The sequence below is a fragment of the Desmodus rotundus genome, chromosome 2, assembly GCF_022682495.2.
Source record: "Desmodus rotundus isolate HL8 chromosome 2, HLdesRot8A.1, whole genome shotgun sequence".
In the NCBI taxonomy this organism is placed as follows: Eukaryota; Metazoa; Chordata; class Mammalia; order Chiroptera; family Phyllostomidae; genus Desmodus; species Desmodus rotundus.
This window is the reverse complement of record NC_071388.1, coordinates 204,669,016-204,694,013: the sequence shown is the minus strand read 5'-3', so window position 1 is coordinate 204,694,013 and position 24,998 is coordinate 204,669,016. Positions and strand designations below refer to the sequence as shown.

Genomic DNA, 24,998 nt, shown 5'->3' with positions numbered 1-24,998 from the left:
AGGCCGGGTGGTGGCGGTGGCGGCTTTTCCCTTTGTTTGCTGGGGGAATGGAGAGGGGCTGACCTGAGAACAGACTCCCGAAACGCCCTTCTCCCTCCTCCTCGCCAGTGCGGAGGGCCACCTCTGTCTAGACTTCCACCCTCTTGAAATGGATCCTCTTTGGCTAAGATCAATGTCATGACTAGAAAGGGATTCGGGGTGGGGCTGGGGAGCCCTATGACCCCTCTCCCAGACAGAGAGAGAGAGAGAGAGAGAAAGAGAGAGAGAGAGAGAGAGAGAGAGAGAGAGAGAGAAAGGGAGAGGGAGAGACTCCTCTGTCCTGGAGGCAGTTGAACCTGTTGGACTGGTGTCTAAGCCCGAAGCTGGGGGTCTGGAATCCTGAGCTCTGGGGCCTGCCCATCCTGGCCCTCAGCTTCCTCGAGTGCTGGACAGTAGAGACAGACATTCGGGCCCGCTGCCTGTGTCTGCTGGTATGATATGACTGTCTTTTTCTGGTTCCCGGGCTGGATGGCAGCACAGAGCTGTAGCTGCCTTCTTCCTGCGCCCTTCCTCAGAGACCGGAGGCCTGTGCCGAGCAGATTCTGCACCAGCCCCGCCTGCTTTTAGCCCTGTGAGTGAAGGGAATTCTTTGCCAGGTGTCGGAAAGGATGACAGGTCCCCCAAAGCACACCGTAACTGGCAGGGGAGGAGCGGCATAACTGCCGCGCTGGATTCTGCAGCGGCTCCCGCGGAGGCCAGAGCAGACCTGTGCCGGGGTCGTGCATGACGTGGCACCCGACGGTCATTTGGGGTGGTGGACCCTGAGACCCCTCTGGTGCGTGCACGGGTGTGCACATGCGTGTTTGTGCATTCCTCATTTCCTCTGACACCTAACAAACGCTTGCACATAGAAGCCACGGCACTCCATAGAAAAATTAATAAAATACAAGAACTCCCTGTTCTTGAGAAGTTTCATTTGAAAGAGTCAAAGAATAAAAGTGTTCTGTTCGGAAAGTGAGATGCTGAACAACCCCGCAGGCCTTGACAAGAAGAGCTGGGGACCCACCCTTGTTTGCAGGTCAGCTCTGTCCGCCTGCTGTAGATCCCCTTAATTTGGAGAGATGAGAACTGAGCCTTCTAACTCTGCGTGGAACTAGGGCCAGGCACAGGGTTTTATAGGCAAAGTGAATTTTCATGGGAAGTTGTGCTTGCTGCATGTGCAAAATATAAATAGGAAAACGTGATATATGAACAGTGTATCGAGTACAGAAATGTAATCAGATGACACAGTTCCTCAGGTAACATGAGTTTTAAAGCGAATAAAAATAAACAGGTTTTGAAAAATGGGTACACAGTGTGTCAGATAACTGTGCAATCACAGGCACTCTAGGAAAATTAGTGTTTAAATTTGTGTTTTAAATACTTCAAAAATATGAAGTTTTAAGAAAATTCTAAAATTACTTGCATTGGGAGTCTCTGGTTGAAAGTAATAGAATAGCCAGCAAAAAGTAATCTTAAACAATGGAAGTAGCCCAGACTGGAGTGGCTTAGTTGGTTGGGCGTCATCCCACAAAGTGAGAGGGCACAGGTTCAATTCCTGGTCAGGGCACATGCCTGGGTCGTGGACCAGTCCCCAGTCAGGGTGAGTGTGAGAGGCAACTGATTGATGTTTCTCTCACACATTAATGTTTCTCTCCTTCTCTTTCTTCTTTCTCCTCTCTCTAAGAATAAATAAATAAAATCTCTAAGAAAACCAGTGGAAGTATTCTATCTCAGTCAATGAGTTCAGGGGTAGGAGGTTCTGCCATTGGTTAATTCAGCTAAGCAATCCCCCAGCTCCTTTTCCTTCACCATTCTCAGCAGTTGGGCTTCATGTCACAATATGGCTGCCACAGCTCCAGACATCACATCCTCAAGCAGCCATGCATAAAAGCAAAAAAGGGCAGTCTTCTCCAAGTGTCTGTTAGGGAGAAACATCTTCTTAAGAAGCTATCCCCTTACTCTCCGCAGCCCAGTTGTGATGCATGCTTACGTCTAAACCCACCACCGATGAGGGGAAGGAAACTATCACAGAAAGTTTTGATCACTTGAAATTCACCCACATCCCTTAGCACAGAATGGGTCAGCATCTGAACAACCCCCCACCCTCCCCAGTCCGTCAGCTGGGAAGAAGGGGTGTGAGGGAGTAGAGGAGGGACGGTGAGGAGTATGTCTGGCCACAGTGTGATTTCAGAAATATTTTCAATCCAACTACCCACACTGTTGATATTTGTGTCTTTTTTTCAGCATATGATTTTGCAGATAGCTTTTACCCATGATTTGCCCCCTATAGCCTACATGAGATGTTTTTTGAACCTTCAAAAAGATGCTAAATTAGATACTTTTTTGAAGGTTGGAAGCTGCATTTTTAAAAGGTGCTCAGTTCAACAAATGCGTATGTACCAGCCACGTGCTAAGTGTAGAAAACCGACTCCAAGTCAACAGTGGGAACCTGGTTTCTTTAAATCTCCACAAACACAGTATCAGACCTGCAAGGTAAATGGCTCCACACTGGTGACAATAGAGGCCTTATGCTCACACTGGCCCAGCGCCTGCAGCGACTTTAAACCTCTGTCTTCATAGATCTTCGGTCTGGATTGCGTTTCGTGCAGACTCAGCTTTCTCTTTCATCCCTTTGTCAGATTAAGTCCCTGTTATCTTCTGCTGGGCTGTAACCCTGTGAAATCATGGGATCTTACTCTTCTAAGTAAGTTCCGAACTCCCAGGAAGGCTTTATAATTTACACGGAGGGTGGGAGGCCAGCTGGTTTAACCCAAAGGTTGGGTTTATTAGGCTCCCGTTTGTAAATACAGTGTATCCGTCCACATTCTGGGTTTCAGAGTTAGTTTGTTTTCCCTCCCGCCTTTTCCTCCTGTTTGGTTTGGGCTTGTTTAACTACTGGATGCAGAAGGCACGACAGCCAGCGTCTGTCCATCCGTCCGCACTGCACTGTAGGAGAAAGAGCTGTCCAAGCGGTGCACTCGCTTCTACCAGAGCTTTCTGGGACAGTTGTCTTTGTCTCTCAGACATGTCCAGGGTCCCCACCGCTCTCCGGACCCATGTGTCCAGCCGCCCACCGGGCCTCTCCACCACGCCCTTCCCTAGCCAGACCTTCCTCCTGTGGTCCCCGTCTCCTTGGACGCGGCCAACTGACCTTGTTGCCACGCTGGTCACCTGGATATGAGCCATGCCACCAGGACCCGACTTCCCCCTTTCCCCTGCCCCCTGACTCAGGTTCGCCTGCACCCCCCACCCCCACTGCAGCTCCTGCCTGCAACCACCGGCCACCACCGGCCAGGAGAATGGCCACAGCCTTTCTTCCCATCTGAGGGCCTCCTACATTGGAGACCAGAGCTGCCTGCCCGAGACCCTTGGGGTCTGAGGCCCCTCCTCCCAGCTTCACATGCCCACTCCCCCTCCCCGGACCCCTACTGCTGTCCTTGGGCTGGGACCCCCCTTACCACCGAAGCTTTCTGCTGCTCCTGCGGGAAAGGACAGCCCCTCTGCCCAGCCCACGGCCAGGATGTCCTGAGGAGGAGGTGCCACCTCTGGGCTGATCCATAGGCCCCTTAAATCTCCTTGGAGACTGAAAACACATTTATTTCTAGTACAATTGGTCTGGGAAGTAGTCTAAAACTGTAAAAGCAAAAAAAGGAATGTTTCCCTTTTGAGTCCTAAGGCTGGTGAAATACCGTTTTTCCCTCAAAAGGAGAATTGACAACCCCTCCCGGTTCCCAGACGAACACACTGGCATTGGAACGTGGACAAGCTCAAGGCCACGGCAGCCTCCTGCCGGGACATTGAAACGTAATCGGGACGTTTTCATCCAGCCTGCACACGCCAGTTATTAACACATCAAGTGGCAGATTCTTGTTGTTTGACAAGTATGCACGGGGAGAGTGTGTATTTATTTGTGTGATTGGATTTTAAATCAGTGCAGGGATTTCTCGATTCCTCGCTGAAGAAAATTCACTCGAGCTGGTCCTTCCCGGGAAGTGGAGGCAAGACAGTCGATTCCGGGTGCAGCCCTTGCTGTCTGTGCGTCTTCCTAGAGCCCTTGCCCTGCGAAGCAGACAGAGCCTTGACCCAGTGATTCCGAAAGGTCTTCACCTGAAACTTTTCCTGTTCTTCATTCCCATGCTATCTGGTTTTAGGGCTCCTGTATCAGGAATACCGAGACAAGTCGACTCTCCAGGAAATTGAAACCCGGAGGCAACAGGATGCAGAGGTACAAGGCAACGACCACGGATCCCAGGCCAGCGAGGAGGCTCCGGAGGAGGACGAGGAGGAGGAGCAGGAGGAGCCCGCGAGCCCACCCGAGAGGAAGGCGCTGCCCCAGATCTGCCTGCTCAGCAACCCGCACTCGCGGTTTAACCTCTGGCAGGATCTCCCGGAGATTCAGAACAGCGGGGTGCTGGACATCCTCCAGCCCGAGGAGATCAAGCTGCAGGAGGTAACGGCACCTGGGTGGGTGCTGGTGGGGGGCGGTTGAACCCACGCGCCGTGAGGCAGCCAGCAGGTCCCCCCTGAGAATCACTGACAAGGGTCCATCCGTCCAGAACGTGCAGGGAAATTCACTCATTTCACAGGCAGCAAAAAACATCGCGTTACCGTCTGGGATGGCAATCCCCACGCTGGGTGTTCTCAGCACAGTGCTTTCACTAGACAGCAAGACTGCGTTCCTTACACCCGCTGCTGTTGGGGTTGCCTGGCGCTGAGACCGCTGGTGCGTGAGGTGGTGCGGCGCGAATGGTGACTGTGAAGTCACTGTCATCGGTGCTTGCTTCTCACTCAGTCTTAGCCCACAACTTTATTGCACAGTTGCTTGAGCCTTGGGTGACTTGAGGGCTCTGCAAGAAAGCCCTGGGCATGCCCACCCCCCTAGAACCGGTGCAGGAATTTGGGGCTCGCGTCTCTTCCCTCTCATTCGATGGTCCAAGCAGACTTCGCCCGTCTGTCTGTCAGGTTCAGGCATCCCAGGGGGTGCCCACTGGCTTGTGGCTACCACGCAGAGACATCCGATTACAAATGAGCAGTAGCGGTAATGAGTAGCGAAGAAATGTCAGCATTCGTGTTAGCTGCACAGAGGGTGTCTGGGCACGGAGGCAGAATCTGTGGAATAGCAGGCGAGAGCATGTCAGCAGTAAGAAGGGAGACAGGGCGAGAGACGGGGGAGTGTGCAGGTGTGTGTTCGTTGTGGAGTTTAAAAAGCGGGTACGGAGGGGAAAATGAAGAGGTTGGGCTTCTCCAACTCATTCAGTCCACATCCTGTTGTCTCTGGCCTCTCGCCCCCTCTCGCCCTCCCCCACTCACCGGCTCCTGAAGCTGCACTTGAACCTGTTGCTGGTTGGAGCTGGGACACCAGATGTTCACCCGTTACTGAGTCCCACGCCGGGTTCTACAGACACATTAGCTCTTCTCGTTTGTTTAAAAGGCACTCTCAGACTGGGTGCGGTTAGCGGCCAGGACTGAGACCACTTCCTGACAGGGGTCGTCTAACTCACCCGGGTCGCGCCACGCATTTGCTCCCCGGGAACGCTTGATAAAAGCCATGTGTGCAGGACCACCCACGGTTCACCTGCGTCCTGCCCAGTAGAATCAGGAGCAACTGGTTTCAACTTGGACATCCTGGGGACGGTGAGCAGGGGTTTGCAAATGGCTGCGTCGAGAGTTTTATACAAAACCTCTGATGTAAACGATGTCTGGCCATTAGTTCCCCGTCTCCACAGAGGCAGGTGGAGCTGGACGGAGAAGAGCCCACTAGGCTTTGCCCACGGAGAGCGGCGCCGTGGGAGGTGCCGGAACACATGGAGAAGTCCCCCGTGGCGGCCCTCCCTCCTGCCTCAGATACTCTGGGGCCCCACCAGCCACAGGCAGGGCCACCATCCCTAACTCTGACTTTTCTTTCTTTTCCTTTCGCTGCTTTTTTTTAGTCCTCAGGCTATGTTTTTATTGATTTTAGAAAGAGAGGAAGGGAGAGAGAGGGAAACGTCGGTGTGAGAGAGAAACAATGATGGGTTTCCTTCGGCAACCTCACTGTGTGCCCTGACTGGGAGTCGAACCTGCAACCTTTTCGTGCAGGGGACGACGCTCCTACCAACTGAGCCACCCAGCCGGGGCCTCTGACTTTCTTCGAAAAAGCATTCTACAACACGGTTTTGCTTTTGGCTTCTTTCATACGATATTACCGCCATGGGACTGGGTTTATTTTTTCCTTCTAGTCCTGAACACGGAAGAGACCAGTTGGGGGGAATAACGTATTTTGCAGTGTATAATGTGCACTTTTTGCCCAAATTTTTGAGGGAAAAACAAGGATGCGCATTATACATGGGTAGTACTAATTCCGTATCTATGTAACTGTTTTTAATTCTTTTCGTTATGCTTATGTGTTAGAAGTGTAACTCCAGAAAGCAATAACGATGTCCGTAATACCCCGAATATGATCATCGGTTTTGTTTCCAAATATAACTAAATAAATAATTGAATTAAAAAATTAAAACGAAAGATTTTTTTTCTCTGAAAGTTTGGGCCCAAAACGTGGGTGTGCATTATACACAGCAAAATACGGTACTTATTTTTTTACCTAGGTAATCAGAGAAATCAAGGTTTTAAATACTTCGGGAAGCGTAGAGATAAATACCAGTAGGAGTTAAAACCTGATATAAACCTACAACATAAGCAAAGCTAAAGGCAGAGAAGGCCAGGCCCTTGGAGGAAAGGCAAGCAGACCATGGGGAAGCAGGAAAAGAAACAGCGTGGACTAAGGGGGCAGAGTTCACGGCAAATGCGTCACTCACAGCAAGAAATGTGAGTTGCTTAAGTGCTTCATTGAAGGACAGACATTCTCCAATTGGTTAGAAAACTGAATGAGTCATTTTGTATTGTTAAAGGTGTCACTTCATTTTTAAATGTTTTGAAATTAAATGAGCAACTCATTATTACATTTTTCAAATTGTTTAAAAAACAAACCGGGCAAATGATGCAGATCTGTGGGCCTTTTCTTGGCCAGCAGGTGGGGAGGTAGGCGTGCAGGGGGCCCCCCCCCCCCAGAGGGGCCTGCCGCCCCTGCGCTCAGCGGGTCCCCCCACAGCTTTGCAGGAAAACAGTGCTGCTGAACTCGAACACCTCTGTGGAGCTCAGTTGGAACATCTGTGTGGCCTCCTCGGGCTCCTGCGAGCCCACGGGCGAGGGCAGAGGCCTGGGTGTGGCATTGCTGGTCCAGGGTGAAGTGTTTTGTCTGTGGTGGGGGGTCCTGCCAAGCTGCCACTCACAAGGTCATTTTCACACAGCAGCCCCGCCCCGGGGAGCAGCCTTCTCAATTTTTGCTCGAATCCGTTGGTTGAAAAATCCTGTCTTGTTTTAACTTGCCTGTCCTCGTGAGTTGGAAATTAAGCACCTTTTCCTATATTTATTGGTTGTTTCCATCTCTCTGCCTGTGAATTGCCCATCTGTCCTTTGCTCTTTTTTCTCCTGGGCTGTTTATATTGGTCTTTTTGATTGACAGCAGCTTTTTATACATTCTGGATATTACACTTTTCATACGTTTCAAATGATTTCTCCTGCAGCGTAGTAGAGGGGACGGGACATAGCGTAGTGGCGAGACACAGGGGGTCGGGGGGCTGAGCGTCTGGGCTTGAATCTCAGTTCTGCTGCCTCTTAGCTCTGTGACCTTGAGCAGGTTACTGAACCTCTCTGCGTCTCTGGTAGCTTATCTGTAAACTGGGGTAATCACGGCCCCGGGGAGATCGAGTCAGTTAGCACACGGAAGAGCTGGCCACAGGCTGACGCCTGGTCGAATGCATGCGCGCCTTCTCGCTTTGTCCGTGGTATCCTTTGCCACATAAACACCTTTCTCCATTTTTATAGAAAATCTGTCAGCCTTTTGATTTATTTAAACCTATTCGTCTGGATATTGTGTCATTTTCTTTCAATTTTAAAAAATGTATTGATTTGAGAGAAACATCAATTTCCCGGCCCACTTATGGATGCATCGTTGGTCGGTTCTCCCATGTGCTCTGACCAAGGATCAAACCCACAACCTTGGTGCTTCGGGCTGGCGCTCCCACCAGCTGAGACACCCAGCTGGGCCCTGGGTGTTGTGTCTTGATTAGACAGGCCATTCCCAGGAGCTGGCGATTACAGACTGCTGGCAGCTAGCAGCCAGATAGAGCAGGATCCGCCAGACCACGGGCACAAATGCCATGTGCTCTGTCCTCTTGCTGTAGACTGGGGCGCGGTGGGGCTGTAAGGAGTCCGAAAAAAGCAATGAAGCCGACTTAGAATATTTTTACTGAACCTTGTGCTCCCTGAGGCTGTGCCGCCCACCACAGAACCACGGGCCGCACGGGGCTGCAGAACACTTAGCGTGTGGAGAAGAGTAGAGCTGATGGTTTCTTATCAAATGAAATGTGCGTTTGCCCCGCAGCCCGGTGACCCCAGGCCTAGGTGTTCGCCTCGCGCGGAGTCTCAACGACAGTACCACAGTCCTTGGGGGCCGTGTCACTCTTTGTCACAGTCGGGGCTTGCTGTGCGTTGCAAGAGGGTTAGCAGCATCCCTACCCATGGCTGTGACAGCCAGACCGTCGGTAGGCCTAGCCGAATGCCTACATGTTCCCTGGGGAGCAAAGCAGCTCCTGGTGGAGAACCGCTGCCCTGGAGAAAGGAAAACTCGGTCCCACAGAAAGCAGCTACATTCATAATTGCCCCAAACTGGAAACCACCCAGGTGTCCTCTAAACAAAGCCTGGAACATTCATCCCGGGCATTCCTCTCACTAATCAGAAGAAGGGCTTTTTATCAATAAAAAGAATTGATAAGCACCACTTAGATGACTCTCAAAGGCATTTTGCAGAGGGAAGGAAACCCCTGAGGTTAGGTACTGCAGGGTCCCGTTTACAGGGCCTTGTGAGCGAGAGACGCAGCTGCAGTGACCGAGAGCAGAACAGTGGTCGCCGGGGCTGCCGGGTGGCGGACGAGGCGACGGCACAGGGAGTTTCGGGAGGGATGCCGCGGCGAGTGACCTGGTTGCGGAGTCGGGAGGACTACACACGTGTTAAAATTTAGAGAACCGCACACCCCAAAGAGGTCGATTTACTGTCTGTTCATGTAAACACCAACACACTGTAAAAAGGGTTAATGTCCTTGTTTTGTTCAACCCAACAAAATAAGTACTCTCCTTCCTGCCCCCCCAAAGTAAAAATAGATTTATCTCATTGTGAAGTAAGGAAAAATTGACATGAGACGTAAGAAAATCAAATCTGGAGATATATTAAAAGAATCACATGCAGCCCTGGCTGGTGTGGCTCAGGGGATTGAGCGCTGGCCTGAGAACGGAAAGGCCGCTGGTTCCATTCCCCCTCGGGGCACATGCCTGGGTTGTGGGCCAGCTCCCTGTTTGGGGGTGTGTGAGAGGCAACCAATCACTGTTTCTCTCTCACATCTGTTTCTCTCCCTCTTTCTCCCTTCCCCTCTCTCTAAAAATAAATAAATAAAATCTTAAAAAAAAAAAAGAATAACGTGCAGAGATGGTATATTGTTTAGGACCCAAATTCATCCTCTCCTTAGACAGGGGAGAAAAATACGCTGAAGGTGGTGGGGAGGGGCAGCAGTGCATCCATTTGCCTGCACACGTGACTCGGAAGGCTGCTTCCCGAAGCTCATAAGGAGTAGCTCGGGCACAGTCGAGAGGAATGCCTCAGTTCAGAGGAGCAGCTACGTCCAGAATCAGACTTAACGAGAACTGTTGGTGGCCGTCAAGGCCAGACAGCGATGCTTGCCGACAGGGACGCGGCTCTGGAAGCTCCACCAGGGGTGTCCAACCTGCGGCCCCCGGGCCGCGTGTGGCTCAGGACGGCTGTGAATGCTGCCCAACACAGAGTTGTAAATTTACTTAAAACATGACGAGATTTTTTTTTGTGATTACGTGTCGCAATGTATTTAATGTGTGGCCCAAGACGACTCCTCTTCTTCCAATGTGGCCCAGAGATGCCAAAGGGTTGGACACCCCTGCTAGGCAGCACAGCGAGGCAAGGACAGGAGAAAGAGAGGGGGCCGTAAGGAAGGAAGGTCAGAGTCACCCCTACCTACTGCGGGAGACAGGGGCCCCCATTAGCAGGAAGCCTGGATCCAGTCAGGCCGTTCAGGGAGGTGGTTGATTATAAGATAAACACGCAAAAGTTAGTTGGCTTTGTAGACACTAGGTTTCAATGAATTAGAAAGCTCTGTCAGTAAACACCAGAAGGCAATGGGGAAAACATTTCTTGTAGAAAAAAATGCAAATGGCCAGTGATTAAACGCAGAAAGTAAAAAAAAAAGAAAGAAATCAAACTCACTGGTAATCAAAGAGGTAAAAGTAAAGCAACCTTGAGTACATACGGGCATTTCAAAGTGGCAGGAACTTTTCAATGTAAATACACTAAAACCGGGCGGGGGGATTTTTAGAGAGTAACTCAAGCCCGGCCGGTAGGAAGGACAGAGCGATACTGGAATCCAAAGCCTTACAAGAACGTGTTTGTACACTGTCTGGTGTCTCGATTTCTAGAAATTTATCTTGAGAAACAATCAGAAATGTGCACAAATACTTACTTATTAGGATGCCCTTGCCAGCAACAGGCAGGGAAGAATCTGGGGGAGAAACCTAGGTACCCAGAGACGGGACAGCTGTTCAGTAAGACAGCGCACAGCTGTGCAAAGCCACAAACCTCAAAAAACCACGTTTCCAAACCATGAACGAAGTCGGTGAGTATTCACGGCACATTCAGTTTTTAAAAGGCAGGACATACGTCTATAGTAGAGTGGGCATAGAAGATAATGATAATAAATTACATTTTTTGTTGGTCCCGTGGATCACACAAAATATATTAAATAGAGGAGGGTGGCCTCCCAGTAAATGTGGTCACATGCAGTGGTCAGTCACCTGGGCACGCGGGCTTCTGACTCTCAGATTTATTTTAAAGTGCTTACTGTGCGCTTCTGTTATGTTCGTGTCTGGCCGCGGGCACAGTGCTGAGAGCTTCAGGCCCAGCCTCCCACGTCGGTGACTCCAGCGTCAGGCGGTGGTTCCGTCTGCCAGGGCAAGTCAGGCGGCTTGTCCTGCCAGCTCGGTCTGTGGTTGGAATCTCTCTTTTCCGTCCGCTAAGCAAGACCCCCACATGATGGCTTCTTGGTGGGCCGGACTCGCAATCAGCCATTGCAGACTCGGTTGTAAGAACAAAATTATATGTTTTTCTCCTCCTCCTCTTTTAAGTAATGATGAGGTCGCTGAGATTGGAAGGTGTGATTTCCGTGGGTCAGTTTTTGTTTGCTAACTTGTTCTGAAGCTCCTCGGCCCCCACCCGCCTTTGGGGAAGGGGGGTGACGGTTGGAGCACGTGCAGGGGGTGGAGAAAATAATCGGACCTTTATTCAAACTGTGAAGTTCGGAAGGAGGCAATTGTGGAAAGGGCCGGGTGCACACAGGGGGAAGGCAGGCAGCTCCTCTGGAAAGTGGTGGAACACTAAATTGTCCCACCAGGAGAACAAAAAGCCCGGGGCGGGGGGGGGGGGGGGGCCCTGCAACTGTGGAGGGGTGGGGACAGCCGGTCCTCAGTTCTCATCCCTCCTGACACCCATGTCAGGAGAAATACAGGAGCCCCCGGAGGTGCCGCCCCCCCACCCCCCATCATGGCACCCAGAGCACGCACTCTGGCTGGCCGAGTTTTGTCCCCTGCGTGCACTAGGAAGCTGTCTGGGTGGAGGAGATGGGAAAAATGAGCAGGGAATGATGTTTTGAGTATCTCCAAGGAAACAGGGACACACACGTACACTCAGGCGGGGCGCCCTGCCCAGCTGGTGCACCCAGACAGCACTGCCAGCCTCGCCCTGCCCAGACCCAGAGGGGAGGGACCCGGCGGTGCACCGTGCGTCCTCGCCAGGGGACCTCCCCAGCTGCAGTCACGGTTACGTACAACTCACAGTCTCCATCTGCCCAGCCTCTGACCTCAGGGCTGTGCTTCTGTTGTTTTTCAACCTGTTTTCACCACGCAGAACTAAATGTATCATGTTTGTCTCTAGGATGAACATCGCCAATTCCGCAAGTTAGTCCCGAGCTGGGACGGCACAGGGATGTTTGCACCGCGGCCTGAGGGGGGTGGTCGCCCGTCGCCCCAACCCCAGGGAGCTCCTGCTCTAACCACTGAGAAAGCAGGTTAGAAACAGCTGAAACAACTAGAAGTCCTAGAAACAACTTCGCCCAGGCAGAGGGGACAATCTAACAATCTCACAAAGTGACGGTGTAGCTTTTATCGTTTTTAGATGAAACCTTTGGATAAGTAACTTATGCACCTGATATATAATTCAAAAAGGGGAAACAGATTTACAGTGTAAGGGGGTCTCCCCATCACCCCCTCCACCATCAGGGCCAGTGTGTATGTGTGTGTGTGTGTTACACGAATGTAAAATGCTACATATGTTGTTATAAATCTTTCCATATCGGTCCAGAGCACCCCACTCTTTTCTTCTTTCTCTTATCCCCCTCTCCCTATCCCTCTCTCTCTCTTTTGGTAGCTTTACGGGGCCTCATGGTCTGTGATATTCCATAATTTGTCTAGCCGGTCCCTGTTGCTGGGCATTTGCATCCAGCAGTGCTGTGTATTAAGGATGTTCACCACAGCACTATTCACAGTAGCAAGACTGAGAGTTATACCGTGGACTGCTGTGGGCACTGCTAAGTGGAGCTGCTGGGTCAGAGATGCATGATGTTTTAAATCTTGAGCAGGTGCTGCCAAATGAGCTTCACACGTTGGCCACGATGAGGGAGCTGGCTTCCTGTCGCCTTCACCCCACGAGGTTATTTTGACTAGGGCACCAGGTCGCGAGTGATGTTGTTGCAAGCACGTGTCCTTCAAAACGTAAACTTCTCTACTCTGTACATTTTTGGTAACTTATTAACTAGATCATCGGGAGAAGGCATAACAACTGGCACGCAGGAGAGGTGAGAGAGCTTGCTGAGGCTTTGGTGCCCAGCAGCCAGTGGGGACCCGCTGGCCGCCACCACCCTCCAGGCAAAATTCTAGAGGCAAAGCTTTGGTGATAAAGAAAAGGAGTCTTTATTCAAAAGCTTCACAATTTTGGAATAACAGCTTTCCACACGCATTAGTCACGTCAGCCTATCCATTAAGGCAAACCCCTTTAACTCTAGTTACAGCTTTCATCACTTAAACCTGTCAATTAAGGCTAAAATCTTGAACACCTAGGTTCTCCTATCACTTCCCCCTGTTAGTTTTTAATTATCTTCTATAGGGTTAGTTTACACACTAAACAACGTAAGATACAAAAGCTACACAATTTTGGAAGAATGGCAGGCTTCTGCCTCAGAGCCCGTCCCTTCTAGAACACCCAAAGGAGAAAGGGGGGTAACCCTGCCACCCCCTGCCAGGCCAGCCTCGCCCTAGGCTGTGCCCAGAGTTCCTGCCCATGCCCACACCATCCAAATTACCGTCCGTTGGGAAACGCAGGCAGCTGCGGCACCTTCACCCAGGCATCCTCCAAGAAGAGGAGCCAGCCCGAGGGCCCCTTTTATTTCAGATCTTCTGCCCCATGATTCCATGCGCTCTGGAGGCATTCAGCTTCTCAGCCAATCCTGTCCTGGGCTGTTTACCATTGCCTCGGGCAGCTCCCTCCTAGGCCCCTCCCTGCTCCTCCCCTGTGATCTCTGTATCAGCTGGAGTCTGGGCTGCTGGCCGCGTGGGGCGTGCACTGGGCGCCCAGTGCCTGCGTGGGTGGCTTGCAGTCACTCTATGACCCCTAGTCCCACAGCAATCCCAGTAGTTAGTTGTCCCCCCAGGTGACAGCCGAGGCCCCCCAAACTCAGCCTTGACCCTCCTTGCGTTCCCTTTGGACACTGGGCGTCGCTGCAGAGGGTCAGGGCACAGGCCGAGGAGCTGGACTTAACCAGTTATTATTTGCAGAAGAAAGGGACACTCTTGGGGCTTCTTGACCACAAGCCTCTTTGTCTGCTCTGACGCCCCTAGGGGCAGATTCCTGTATTGGCCACATAAGTGAGGAGACCTTTGTACGTTTAGAGTCAGGTCACAGGGGAAGCAAGGTCTGATGGAGCCGGTGGGAACCCCCACCCCAGGGTGGCTGGGCTGGCACACAGGCAGAGGGTGGCCACTGAGATCTGTCCCATTCATCTGCGTCGACGGGCACTCAGACCAGCCAGCTCAGACTGCATCGGGTCACGGGCGACTTCGGGTCAGGAAACTGAGCTCTTGACCAGTGCTGTTTCGGGGCTGGCTTTCAGCCTGTCTTCATCAGAAGCAGGGCGTTTCCCTCCAGACTGTTCTCGGTGTCTCTGCTTCTTCTTCCAGCCCCCTTGCTGCTAGGTCGGGTCTCCCTTGTTTCTTCAAGGGCACTGCCCCACGGGGTGTCCAGCTGAGCCTAGCTCTGGGCACTCCAGTCCCGAGGCCACCCGAGATCACTGAGCAGCCCCTGGGGCCTGCGTTGCATTGGGGGTCCTGGCTCTGCACGTCTGTGGGGTGTCTCCCATGTGGCGCCGGCTAGGGTCTGCCGTCTCGGAAGTCTGGCCCCCCCAGGATGGAAAACGCGCGCACACCAGATGAAGCCAGACCTGCAGCTCCTCTGAGACTGACGGTCCCAGCTGGGCCGCCAGTGATTTCTCTGATGTGTTGTTTCCTCCTTTGGAGAAAAATCTAAATTTACTGAGAAAAATATGTTCCAGTGCCTCCTGAGCCTGGCGGGGGAGGCCCGTGGGCAGCCGGGCATGGCTTCTGGTCCACAGGCCGGCTGGGGAGCTGTATGAGCACATTCGGAGCCCAGGGGCAGCTGCCCACCATGGCCTCATGAAAACAGGGCCGCAGGTTCTGGCCCACATGACTGACTATCCAAGGGGGTGAACCCTACATGTAACCACAGCCCCCTACTCTCCCCCAGCTGGTGGCCTGGGGCCAGCCCCACCGTCCCTACTGGGTGCCTTCCTCCCTCCCCTGCATGGGCAGCCCTGGAAGGGGCTTCCTTGCTGAAGTATGGGACGCAGTCCCAGGGTCACCTCCTGGGACTGGCCCTCCCAGACTCCTCTGGCCCGAGTGCCCTCTGGGACATGTGGTCCTGAGAAAGCAATGCCCTGAGGCCAAGTTGATGATGAGCCCACAGGTCTGCAGGTGCTTTGAGATGGGCCGGCTGCAGGCTCAGTGCTTCCCGCTGAGGGCTGTTCCCACTTTGCACATAGGGAAACTGAGGCTTAGCAGACGAAGCAGTTCTCACTCCGGCAGAGGTCTGGCTGACTCCAAGGCCAGGCCTTGGACACCCTGCAGCTCACGGCCCGTGGTGGACGCCAGGCCCGTCACGGCCCTCGCCGACCGCCAACCACCCCGGCTGACCCTGCTAAAGGAAGGGCCAGAGTTCACCTGTGACCCCTGAACACCGAGGACCTTGCCCTCCGCTGGGAATCCACGCGGGAGTGGGCTCAGTGGCCGCAGGGGTGGAAGTGCCATGAGCGACATGATTATGGGCAGACATCCCAGGGCACAGGCGAGCACTAAGGGCGCCCCGGGGAGACCAAGCCACAGTTCACAAAGTCCAGTCTAGCTGGGGGCTCCCGGGGGCCGCAATCCCGTGTGAGCCCAGCAGCGCCGCTGAGCCCGAGGTGGGGACGTAGGGCTGGGGTGGAGGTGCCAGCTTCCCTGCAGTGAGTGACACACTCACACACTCCTCCTCCCTCAGCTCCACTGAGTCCCTCCACCTGCCCAGGTGCCTCGTCCTCCTGTCTGCCCTGTCCCCACTCCCAGGGATGTTGCCTTCGGTGGCCGCGGGGAGTTTGCCGTGTTCACCGCTGGTGCTGGGGCCTAGCCCAGCGGCGCTCGGTAAATATTTGTGGAACGAACAGGTGGATGAGTGACTGAGTGAGGGAAGGAAGGAAGGAAGGAAGAAATTAAGAAATAGAAGGGCCAAGGTCCCAGTCAGCTCCGTACTACCAAGCAAGAGCTTAAATGAGTAAGAGTAAAAATACTGATCAGAAAAAGACAACCTTATTGATGTGGGAAATAATTTGACATTAAAATGAAGACAAACAGCCTGGAAAGCTAAAATTCCAGATGACTCACCACCAATAAACGGAGAAAGAGGGGGTGAGTGTCGGGGCGAATAGGGTTCAGCCAGCACCAATTAGCTGGATCCCGCCTGCTGTGCGACAGTGGCTGACCGGCCACTTGCTCCCGCCCGGCCGCCCCGGACTCCCTGTCCTCCGGAGATCGAGACAAAGATGCCATCGGCCCAGGGGGCCTGGTTTCCATGCATGTCCCCTCTGGTGCCGCATTCGGGGCCAGGTGTTGCATCCACTCCTTGAACACTCCTCCTCGTCGGCTTTGCCGTGGCTGTGGTTGCCTACTGTTGCACTTGCTTAGAACTTAGGAGCTATAATGCCCTGACGTTTTTGCAAGAAACTTAAATTTAGCAGCAGGAAAGTGACTCCACTTCCACATCAGTAACAGAGAAGCTTCCAGGAAACCTGCTGCCCATCACGGCCTCAGTCTTGCCAGGCTGGGCTCGAGGGAGGGAGGCGTGGGGCGGGCGGGATGCTCAGTGCTGGGGCCGAGGCTCTGCCACCAGCACAGCCACTGTGCTGTGCCGTCTGTGGCTTCGTGCCTGTCAGGAGGCCAGGCAGCCGTGAGCTGTGGACAATCACAGGGAGGCCGGGGCTGATCCAGCACCTCATCTCACTGATAGTCTCGCGTCAGCTGCAGACACCGGGGACCTGGGGGCAGAGGAGGGGCGGCTCTCACTGCTGCCGGTGGCCCAGCATCTGTGATTGGCAGCCACCCCTGGACTTTCTCACTGTTGCCGGTCCATTCCTGCTCCTGAGCACCCCCACTTACAGCAGGATGTCACTTGCTGCAAAGTGCCGTGCCATGGCGGCTGTTTGTCCAGCTTTGCTTGGACGCCACAGAGTAGCTGCTGGGCAGGCTGCCCACGGACACCGTGTGACCAGCCTGTGGGCGGGTCTCACATGCAGGGGCGGTGGTGCGGAGCCCAGGGAGACCTCGGGTGAATCCCCACTCTTCCACTGGCCAGCAGTCTACCCTCGGGGCACTGCTGAACCTCCGCATCTGGGAGCTGCCTGTGCCCTTCCGAGGACCTGTGGGGATTAAAGGAGACAGAACCTGGTGTGTTGGGGAACATGCCCACCGCTCCCTCCCCCCCTCCTCCCTCCTCTGTCTCCCCTCTTCCCTTCTCTGCCCACAGCTTCGGTTGGTACAATGGCCTTTGCCCTTCCGGACACTGTTCGGGGTGCAAGTGCGGGCCCCTGTAGTGCTGACTGTCCTGCCCTTCCGCACCAGGAGGAGCCAGGCCTGTCACCCTTAGCAGCTGGCCTCTGGCACTCACACCTGTTCCGTATTTGGGAGGCTTGGTTGCCTGCAGTTTTCGCTACCATAAGCCACGAGAGCATCCTCGTGAAGGGTGTGGCCACAGGGCCTTCCCCCCAGAGGGTGACTCTCCTGCCCCGCCTCCCCGCCTGCGGCACGGGCACTGGCTTTTCTTTATTCCCTTGAGGGCCCTCCCGCAGCCTTTTTGCATCTGTCTGAGAGCCAGTGGGCACCCCCGGGGGGCGAGTCCTTGGGGGTCACCACTGTCTCCTCTCATCCCTCTGCCGGGTCCCTGGCGCAGGCCATGTTTGAGCTGGTCACCTCCGAGGCCTCCTACTACAAGAGCCTGAGCCTGCTGGTGTCCCACTTCATGGAGAACGAGCGGCTGAAGAAGATCCTGCACCCGTCCGAGGCCCACATCCTCTTCTCCAATGTCCTGGACGTCATGGCCGTCAGCGAGCGGTGAGCGCACCCCCGCCCTCCCCGCCCCTCTGGCTTGTGTCCCTTGGGACGTGGCTTCCCGCCCCTTCTCACCTGGGGTGCGGCTGCAGCAGGTGGTGCGTGCTCACCACACAGGCTTCTCTGCTTCTGTGGGTCGGGGATTTTCTGTGATGAGACAGGAGTAGACACAGAAACCCAAAGACCTGCCTCCCTCCCGGCAGGGTGGCCAGCCGCACCTCCAGGACAGGACTGTGGCTGTGGGCCCCTTCCCATGAGCACAGGTGTCCATGGGTCCCACACAGTCAGGTGGGTGTGTGGCTGGTGTTGTCGTGACAGGTGCGGGGGCGTCCATATAAGCCGTCCTTACCCCGATCGAGTCCTAAAGCCCTGGCTGGGGCGTGCAGCACCTTCTCCCCTCCCGCTGGGCGGTTTCTGCCCATGTGGGGCAGCGGCTCTCGGGACTGCGCCTCTGAGCCCACAGAAAGGGAGGGGTATGCTTAGTGAAGGAGGAGCCGACATCTATTCACTGATTCTTGTGAAAAAGAAATGAACTCCAACCATATTGTTAGGGCAAAAGCTCCACTTACCAGGTAACAGTGCAAAACTCAGCTTTTTGAGCCTCTGGCCCAACCCTGAGGGTTCCGAGATGAAGCCCAGGGTGGCAGAGCTGCTGGCTCTCCTGGCCCCTGCTGTGTGGGGTCCCACCCCACCCCCTACACTGACATCTCACCTCTCTGTCCACCGTGGGCTCTGGAGGCCCAGAGCCCTGAGACCCCCTCAGCCTCTGCTGCTGCCCCCTCTCTGGAAGGAGAGGGTCTTCGTAGTTAAGCGCCCATTTATGTTTTCCAAACACACAGACTAGAGGCACCAGTGCGGCGAGCCCACACTTCAGTGTCTAGGCTCAGCCACGTCCCCACCCTCCCAACACCCGTGGGGATTGTCTAAAGCAAATCCTCATCATTTAACTTTATCTGTGAACCCATCAGTGTGAATCTAAAAGATAAGTTCTCTCTCTGACTTTTAAAAATAGTCCTAACGCCATTTCCACCTGAAAAACCAAACAGGAATTTCTTGGTGTGACCAAATGCAGCACCAGCGCTGGGGGCTCGTCCTGCGGGGTCTTTTGGTCTGCCCCAGGGAGACGCCTCCGGGGGAGCTGTGTCTTGAGGCTCCCGGCCTCTGCCTCCTGCAGGTTCCTCCTAGAGCTGGAGCGCCGGATGGAGGAGAACGTGGTCATCTCGGACGTGTGTGACATCGTGCACCACTACGCAGCCAACCACTTCTCGGTCTACATCACCTACGTCAGCAACCAGACGTACCAGGAGAGGACCTACAAGCAGCTGCTGTGAGTGCATGGGCGCGGGGCCACTCTGTCCGCGGACCCTGAGCCGGGTGCTCCCTCCCGTGCCCCGTGTCACCAGAACAGCCCTGCAGACTCTGTGCGGGTTAGAAAGGGAGTCTGAGGCCCAGGGGGCAGGAAAGGGATTTGAACCAGAGAGAAAACAAGAGTGGGTGGGAGGTTACCCAGCCATACCCTTGAAGTTCTTGCTAATCTGCCCATTCAGTGAACTTGCTGGGGGTTCTAGTTGCCGAGATAATGTTTCAGTCAGCTTGCCTCCCGGGCTCCTCTGCGCTTCTGTGCCACCTGTGAGGACAGCACCACCTGTGACGTGTTCGCAGTTGGACAGGGCAGCCTGCGGGAACTTTCCGAGTGCTGGCGTGTGACCGTCACACTTACCACTGGGCCGTGCCATCCAACCGTGTCACCACTGTGACATTTTAAAGCTGGAGTATGGCGGGAGGTGGGGGTGGGTCTTTTGATTTGGGGTTTGGAATCGGAATTGGAGGGGCCCGGGAAGCCGGTTTTGAGGGCAGACATGGAGAAGATGCGCACACAGGAGAACAGGAATCTAGATATCATGGCCCGTATGGGGACACCCGTGTGGCTGCGAGTACAGACCACCCGGGCCCGAGGATGAGGCAGGGCGCCCATGTCCCCACCAACGCCAGGGCCTGCCTCTAATGCCAGCAGCAGCTTTCCGGAGCCCTGGCAGCTGTGGGCCCGACCCACTGCCCAGTCACTGCCCACTGCCCGTGTTGCCCCCACCTGGTAGGAAGATGGCAGGTTCCTGGCGGTTGTCTCCAGTTGCAGCCTGTTCCTGTCACTCTTTGGGCTCACCTTGCCTCGGTTCCTGCCGGGTAAACCACCGGGCTGTGCGTCTGATTCACAGACTTGGCCACATGAGGCCCGCCTGCCCTGCCCCACACAACATATTTGGCGAAGTCTTCAGGGGCCGTGCACGTGAAGCCACCATTGAACAGTTTGCTTTCCATTAAAATAAATAAGTAAATGGACACGTATTCTATGGCAGTGGGCTGTCTGGTTCCTGCGAGGCTGTGGGTGGGGAGGAAGCACCGCCAACCTGTGCCTCCTGCGAGCCAGAAGCCCACTCACTCCCTTGTTCGTGTCCCCAGGCAGGAGAAGGCGGCCTTTCGGGAGCTGATCGCACAGCTGGAGCTCGACCCCAAGTGCCGGGGGTTGCCCCTGTCCTCCTTCCTCATCCTGCCTTTCCAGAGGATCACGCGCCTCAAGCTGCTGGTCCAGGTACCGCCCCCTGCCCCTGGACTGCCCCCAGCGGGCAGACCGGGCTTGTGTGTGTTCCTGCTGCAGAATTGCTCCCTTCGGGCCCCCAGGTCTCTGCCGGCTTTCTAGGAAGTCTGTCTGCCCCACAAATCCTAGTTAAGCCCCTACTGGGTGCCCAGCAGTGGGGGACTCCCTTCTCCCAGGGACCTGCGTCCTTGGCTGGGGAGAGGCCAACAATCCCACAACCAGGAAGTGGCCATGGCCGTGAGGACAGTGAAACTGGGTCATGTGATAGGGGTGCTTTCCCAGCCACTGCCAGGTGGGGGGCCTGGAAAGAGTCTTGGATGAGTGACATTTCAGCTGAGACCTGGCTGACAGGCAGGAGCCATCCAGGTGACGGAACAGCTTGTGCAAAGGGCCTGAGGCACCAGGTGCACAGACAGGAAGGCCAGTGGTGAGCTGGGGGAAGTGATGGGCGTGAGCGTGGAGATGTGGGCAGAGGCCGATTGGGGCCCTAAGGGGCCAGGTAAGACATGGAGTTCTGTCCTCAGTGACCACAGAGGCCACCATGTGGAGAGCACTGGGCAGGAAGGCAAGAGGGAAAGTGGGAGAAAGGGCTGGCAGCGACTCAAGAAAGTGGGATGCCATGGAGGGGATCCTGAAGGGAAGCCAGTGAGCTGAGCCTTGAACTTGCTACTGTGCAGTAGGAAGGAAGAGAAGAATCTTCTGGTTTGAGCAGCTTCCCAAGGTAGACAGGTTGGGGAGCAGCCCAGTTCGGTGTTGAACTAGCCAAGTCTGCGATGGCTGAGCAGTTGAACATCCAAGTTCAGAGTCAAAGGGAGAAGTACAGGCTACAGCTGTCAGCACTGAGATGCCGGCGGATAGGGAGACCACCAAGGAAGGACAGAAAAAGGGTCCGGAGACCCAGCGCTGGGACTCTGCATTCCCAAGAAGGACCAGAGAGGAGGCTAGTATGAAGGTCACGCGTGTCCAGCTGAGGAAGGCGTGCCACCCACAGCTTGAGGCTTGGTTTCAAATGATCCCAGAGGAAGGGGACTGGAAGCCCCTGGCGCTGCCCCAAGCACCGAGCTCCCCTTGCGTCTCCATCCGCACTCCCATCCCTCATTGCTGGATGCCGCCCTCCCCACTCGCACCTGGTCACCTCCTTTGCTTTGCTGTCCATGGTACAGTGAGCTGTCCGGCTCTGGGTTGGCCCTCAGGGTTAATCCTCATGGGACACCGACTCGGGGTCACCAGTTCAGAGCTGGGCAAGGTTCAGGATGCTCAGGTCAGGATGCTCAGCCCTCAGCCCGGCGGAGGGTTCTCTTGCCCTCTGTTGTCACCTGGTAGGGTTGTGCCTGGGTGTCGCAGCAACAAGAGGCTGTTTGAGCGGCTGGCTGCTGCGAGGAGGCCGCCCTTGTGAGGTGCGGGGAGCAGAGAGGGGTGAAATGGCCACTATGAAGGTTAATGCGGCCCCTCCCTGTGCGCAGAACATCCTGAAGAGAGTGGAGGAAAGGTCGGAGCGGGAGTGCACCGCATTGGACGCCCACAAGGAGCTGGAACTGGTGAGTGGGCCACCTGCCTTCCTGGTCCTGCTCCCTTGCAGGTGGGCGAGTCTTTGGAAAATACAGATTAATTTTAGCATTTGCTTTTGCAATCCAGGGAAGTCACTGGGTCTAACAGTAGGTCAGGTGTGGTCTGAGCAGAGGGGCAGGTCTTCCTTCTCCACCCCTGGACCGCAGATCCATGCGGGGTGGACCAGGCAGCAGCCCAGCCCGCTTCACCTGCTGACCTCTGCTGCCCCCTGGAGGCCCAGCGTGTCTCAGCAGCTGCCTCCGTCGGACGTCTGGGCCTTCGGAGGCCCTTCCCTTGTCCTTGCCCGTTTCTCGCGTCTTCCCTCCCGTGACTGTCAGAGGCTGGTCTGGCTCTCTCCAGCCCGGTGTAGCCCAGCCCCGAGCCCGTGCGTCCACAGCGTCCCTGACGGTGGTGCTGCAGCGGCTTAGTCTTTGCGAGAGGACGCGGGGGCCCTGCCAAGCGCTGGGGTTTTCCTGCGGGAGTGGAGAAACCGGCTCCGCTCCTGACGCCGGAAGTTGCGGGCAGAGTTGTCGTCTGGTGAGGGAGGGGTAGGCGAGTGCGTGCTTACTGGAGTGCGGGCTCACGTGGCTCCTTCTGGTCTAAAGCGCTGTCTCCTGTGTCAGAGGCACCTGCGAGCCAATTCTTGGCAGCTGTGCGGAGGAGGGGGGACACGCTGGCATGCTAGTGACCCCACAGAGGATGAGCATGGGTGCTGGGAAGTCCTTCCCACTCCTTGTACCAGAGACAGCGGCTCAGTAAAAGGATGAGCCTCCCTCCGTGGGCAGCTGGTGGTGGTTCTGAGCCACGCTGAGCCACCAGGACTTCTGAATTTAATGCAGCAGTGTCCTCCTGTCCCCTACTCGGACCAGTTGGCCATCACACCCTGTGCTTGTTGTGGAAAACAGCACTCCAGGCTTCCGGAGGAGGGGCTGCAGCCTTCAGCGGGCTGGTTGAGGAGGGTCAGGGACATGTGGGCCAAGTAGCTGCTTTAGGACCCTCCGCTCACCCTTAGAACATCCATACCTGGCCGGGTGGGAGGTCATGACAGCCCCCACGGGGCAGCTGACCACCCTGGGTCACAGAAGGTGAGTCCAGTGACCACTGAGGCCTGAGAGAGGCCCACGTGCCCCAAGGGGTCCCCCTGCGGCCAGAAAGCGTCTTCTATGGCTTCAGGTCTTTTCCACCGTCCTCTCCCTTTCTTGTCCTTGGAATGAAAGGGATGCTCCTATTTCTCACAGACTACTTTATTTTACAAGGTTTTTTTCCCATGATTTATAAAAGCAGTTTCTGCTCATTGCAAAAAATTCCAGACAGTGCTTGTAAGCCAGAAAGAAGAAGGTAGAGACCACACCAGTCCCCCACCCACTGTGCCGAGCCGGCACCCACCCCTCCAGGCCTCCTTCCAGACTAGGGTGAGCTCCTGTGGTCAGATTCTCTGCAGAAGAGATGGTGGCTCATAACCGGCTCTGCTTTCCAGCTTAGAGCATGTAAAGTTGTTTCAATTTTTTTGATTTCGGAGTACTTCCTTACATGGATCTATTAGCGCGCATCAATCCCAGCTGATGGACACTTAGGTCGATGACGGTTTTTCTCGTTCGCTGCGGGACTGTCCCAGCCCACATCCCTCTGGGCACAGTCCTCACATACACACTGAGTGCCTGCTGGGGGCTGCCGGGCTCTGTCCCAGGTACTGTGACCCGGTGTGTAATATCGTTTCTTTGTAAGCAGTCCCCAGAAGTCCCCGGAAACGTGGTTTTATTAGGCCTCTTGGTACCTGAGCTGCCTCTCAGGAAGGTGGGGGCACCCTCACTCCCCCTCAGTGTGTGGCAGGGCTGGGTCCCCCTACCTTGCCAACCTGGAGCCTTGCCAGCCTGTCTTTTCCAGTCTGACAGATGACTGAGGACATCTTATTCTTTAAACTTACTTCCTAACAGCCTGACAAGTTCTGCCGCTTAGCCTTTGTTCCAGAAGGTGCTAGAGAAGGGAGCTCCAGACTGAATGAAGTGGGCCAGTCAGTCTCAGCCATTGGCACATGTCTGGTCACAGCAACTGTTCAGCCCTCTGGGGCCTGCGTGGGCAGGAGGAAGTGACCAGGGGCATCTGGCTGCAGGTGGCCTGACGCGCCCTCCTTTTCACCCCAGGTGGTGAAAGCATGCAACGAAGGCGTCAGGAAGATGAGCCGCACCGAGCAGATGATCAGCATTCAGAAGAAGATGGAGTTTAAGATCAAGGTGAGCCTGCCCCCACCTGCATGTCCTCGACCCAGCCCAGTGGCCTAGAGCGTTGGTCACTGGCCAGGCACCCTTGGGTCTCAGGGCAGTGTCACCTCCCCCGGAGGCCATCCCTGACCCTGACCCCCAGGCAGGGGGCGCCCCTCTGCCCCGTGGCTGCCAGACCACCACCTTGGCCTGGGCTCTCTTCTGAGAGGCGGTATGTGGCCCCTGCAGCCCCCCGTCCTCAGGAACGGGCGGTGTGTTTACACGAAGTGCCTGACAGGGACCGGCCTGGGGTTCTCAGAGCCAGGGATCTGAGAACCTGACAGACGTTACCAACCTTCTCCCACAACTTTATGTGAAGCTTCAGGCTTCAGGGAGCCTGAGATCCTGGGTTTTCAGTGACATGGACACGTGCCCACCAAGGTCCCCGAGGTTGTGCCAAGTATGGGAACTGAGCACCAGCCCAGGACACAGACGTGGCCATGTGGGTCCCCACAGTGCTCCACCTGCCAGGCTGATGGTCGGGTGCAGCGCTGCCCCTGAGCCACGCAGTGGGGGCCTCGCACAGTACATTGTCCCTGCTACCTGGGACCCTGGCCCCCTCTGATTCTGCATCGTGCAGGGGTGCAGACACACACACAGAGGTGCCCATGTGAACACGTAGTTACATATGTACAGACACATGCTGTGCACAGGGACACACAGACACAAACACATTACACAGAAGCACACACAGATACACATGCAGCAGGTGATACAGAGCTGCACACAGCTGCACACAGGCGCACACAGCTGCGCACACACAC

The 24,998-nt window shown here is 55.1% G+C and overlaps 1 protein-coding gene across 2 annotated transcripts in view; it reads left to right on the top strand.

Moving 5' to 3' along the window:
• NGEF (neuronal guanine nucleotide exchange factor) overlaps positions 1 to 24,998 on the top strand; it is an 83,250-nt gene that overhangs the window by 53,515 nt on the left and 4,737 nt on the right. For both annotated transcript variants that reach the window (XM_024564210.3, XM_024564211.4), the window contains 6 exons: positions 4,173 to 4,471; positions 17,678 to 17,838; positions 19,010 to 19,162; positions 20,293 to 20,422; positions 21,892 to 21,966; positions 24,118 to 24,207. In XM_024564210.3, the coding sequence (XP_024419978.1) occupies positions 4,173 to 4,471; positions 17,678 to 17,838; positions 19,010 to 19,162; positions 20,293 to 20,422; positions 21,892 to 21,966; positions 24,118 to 24,207 (908 nt within the window). The remainder of the gene's footprint in view (positions 1 to 4,172; positions 4,472 to 17,677; positions 17,839 to 19,009; positions 19,163 to 20,292; positions 20,423 to 21,891; positions 21,967 to 24,117; positions 24,208 to 24,998) is intronic.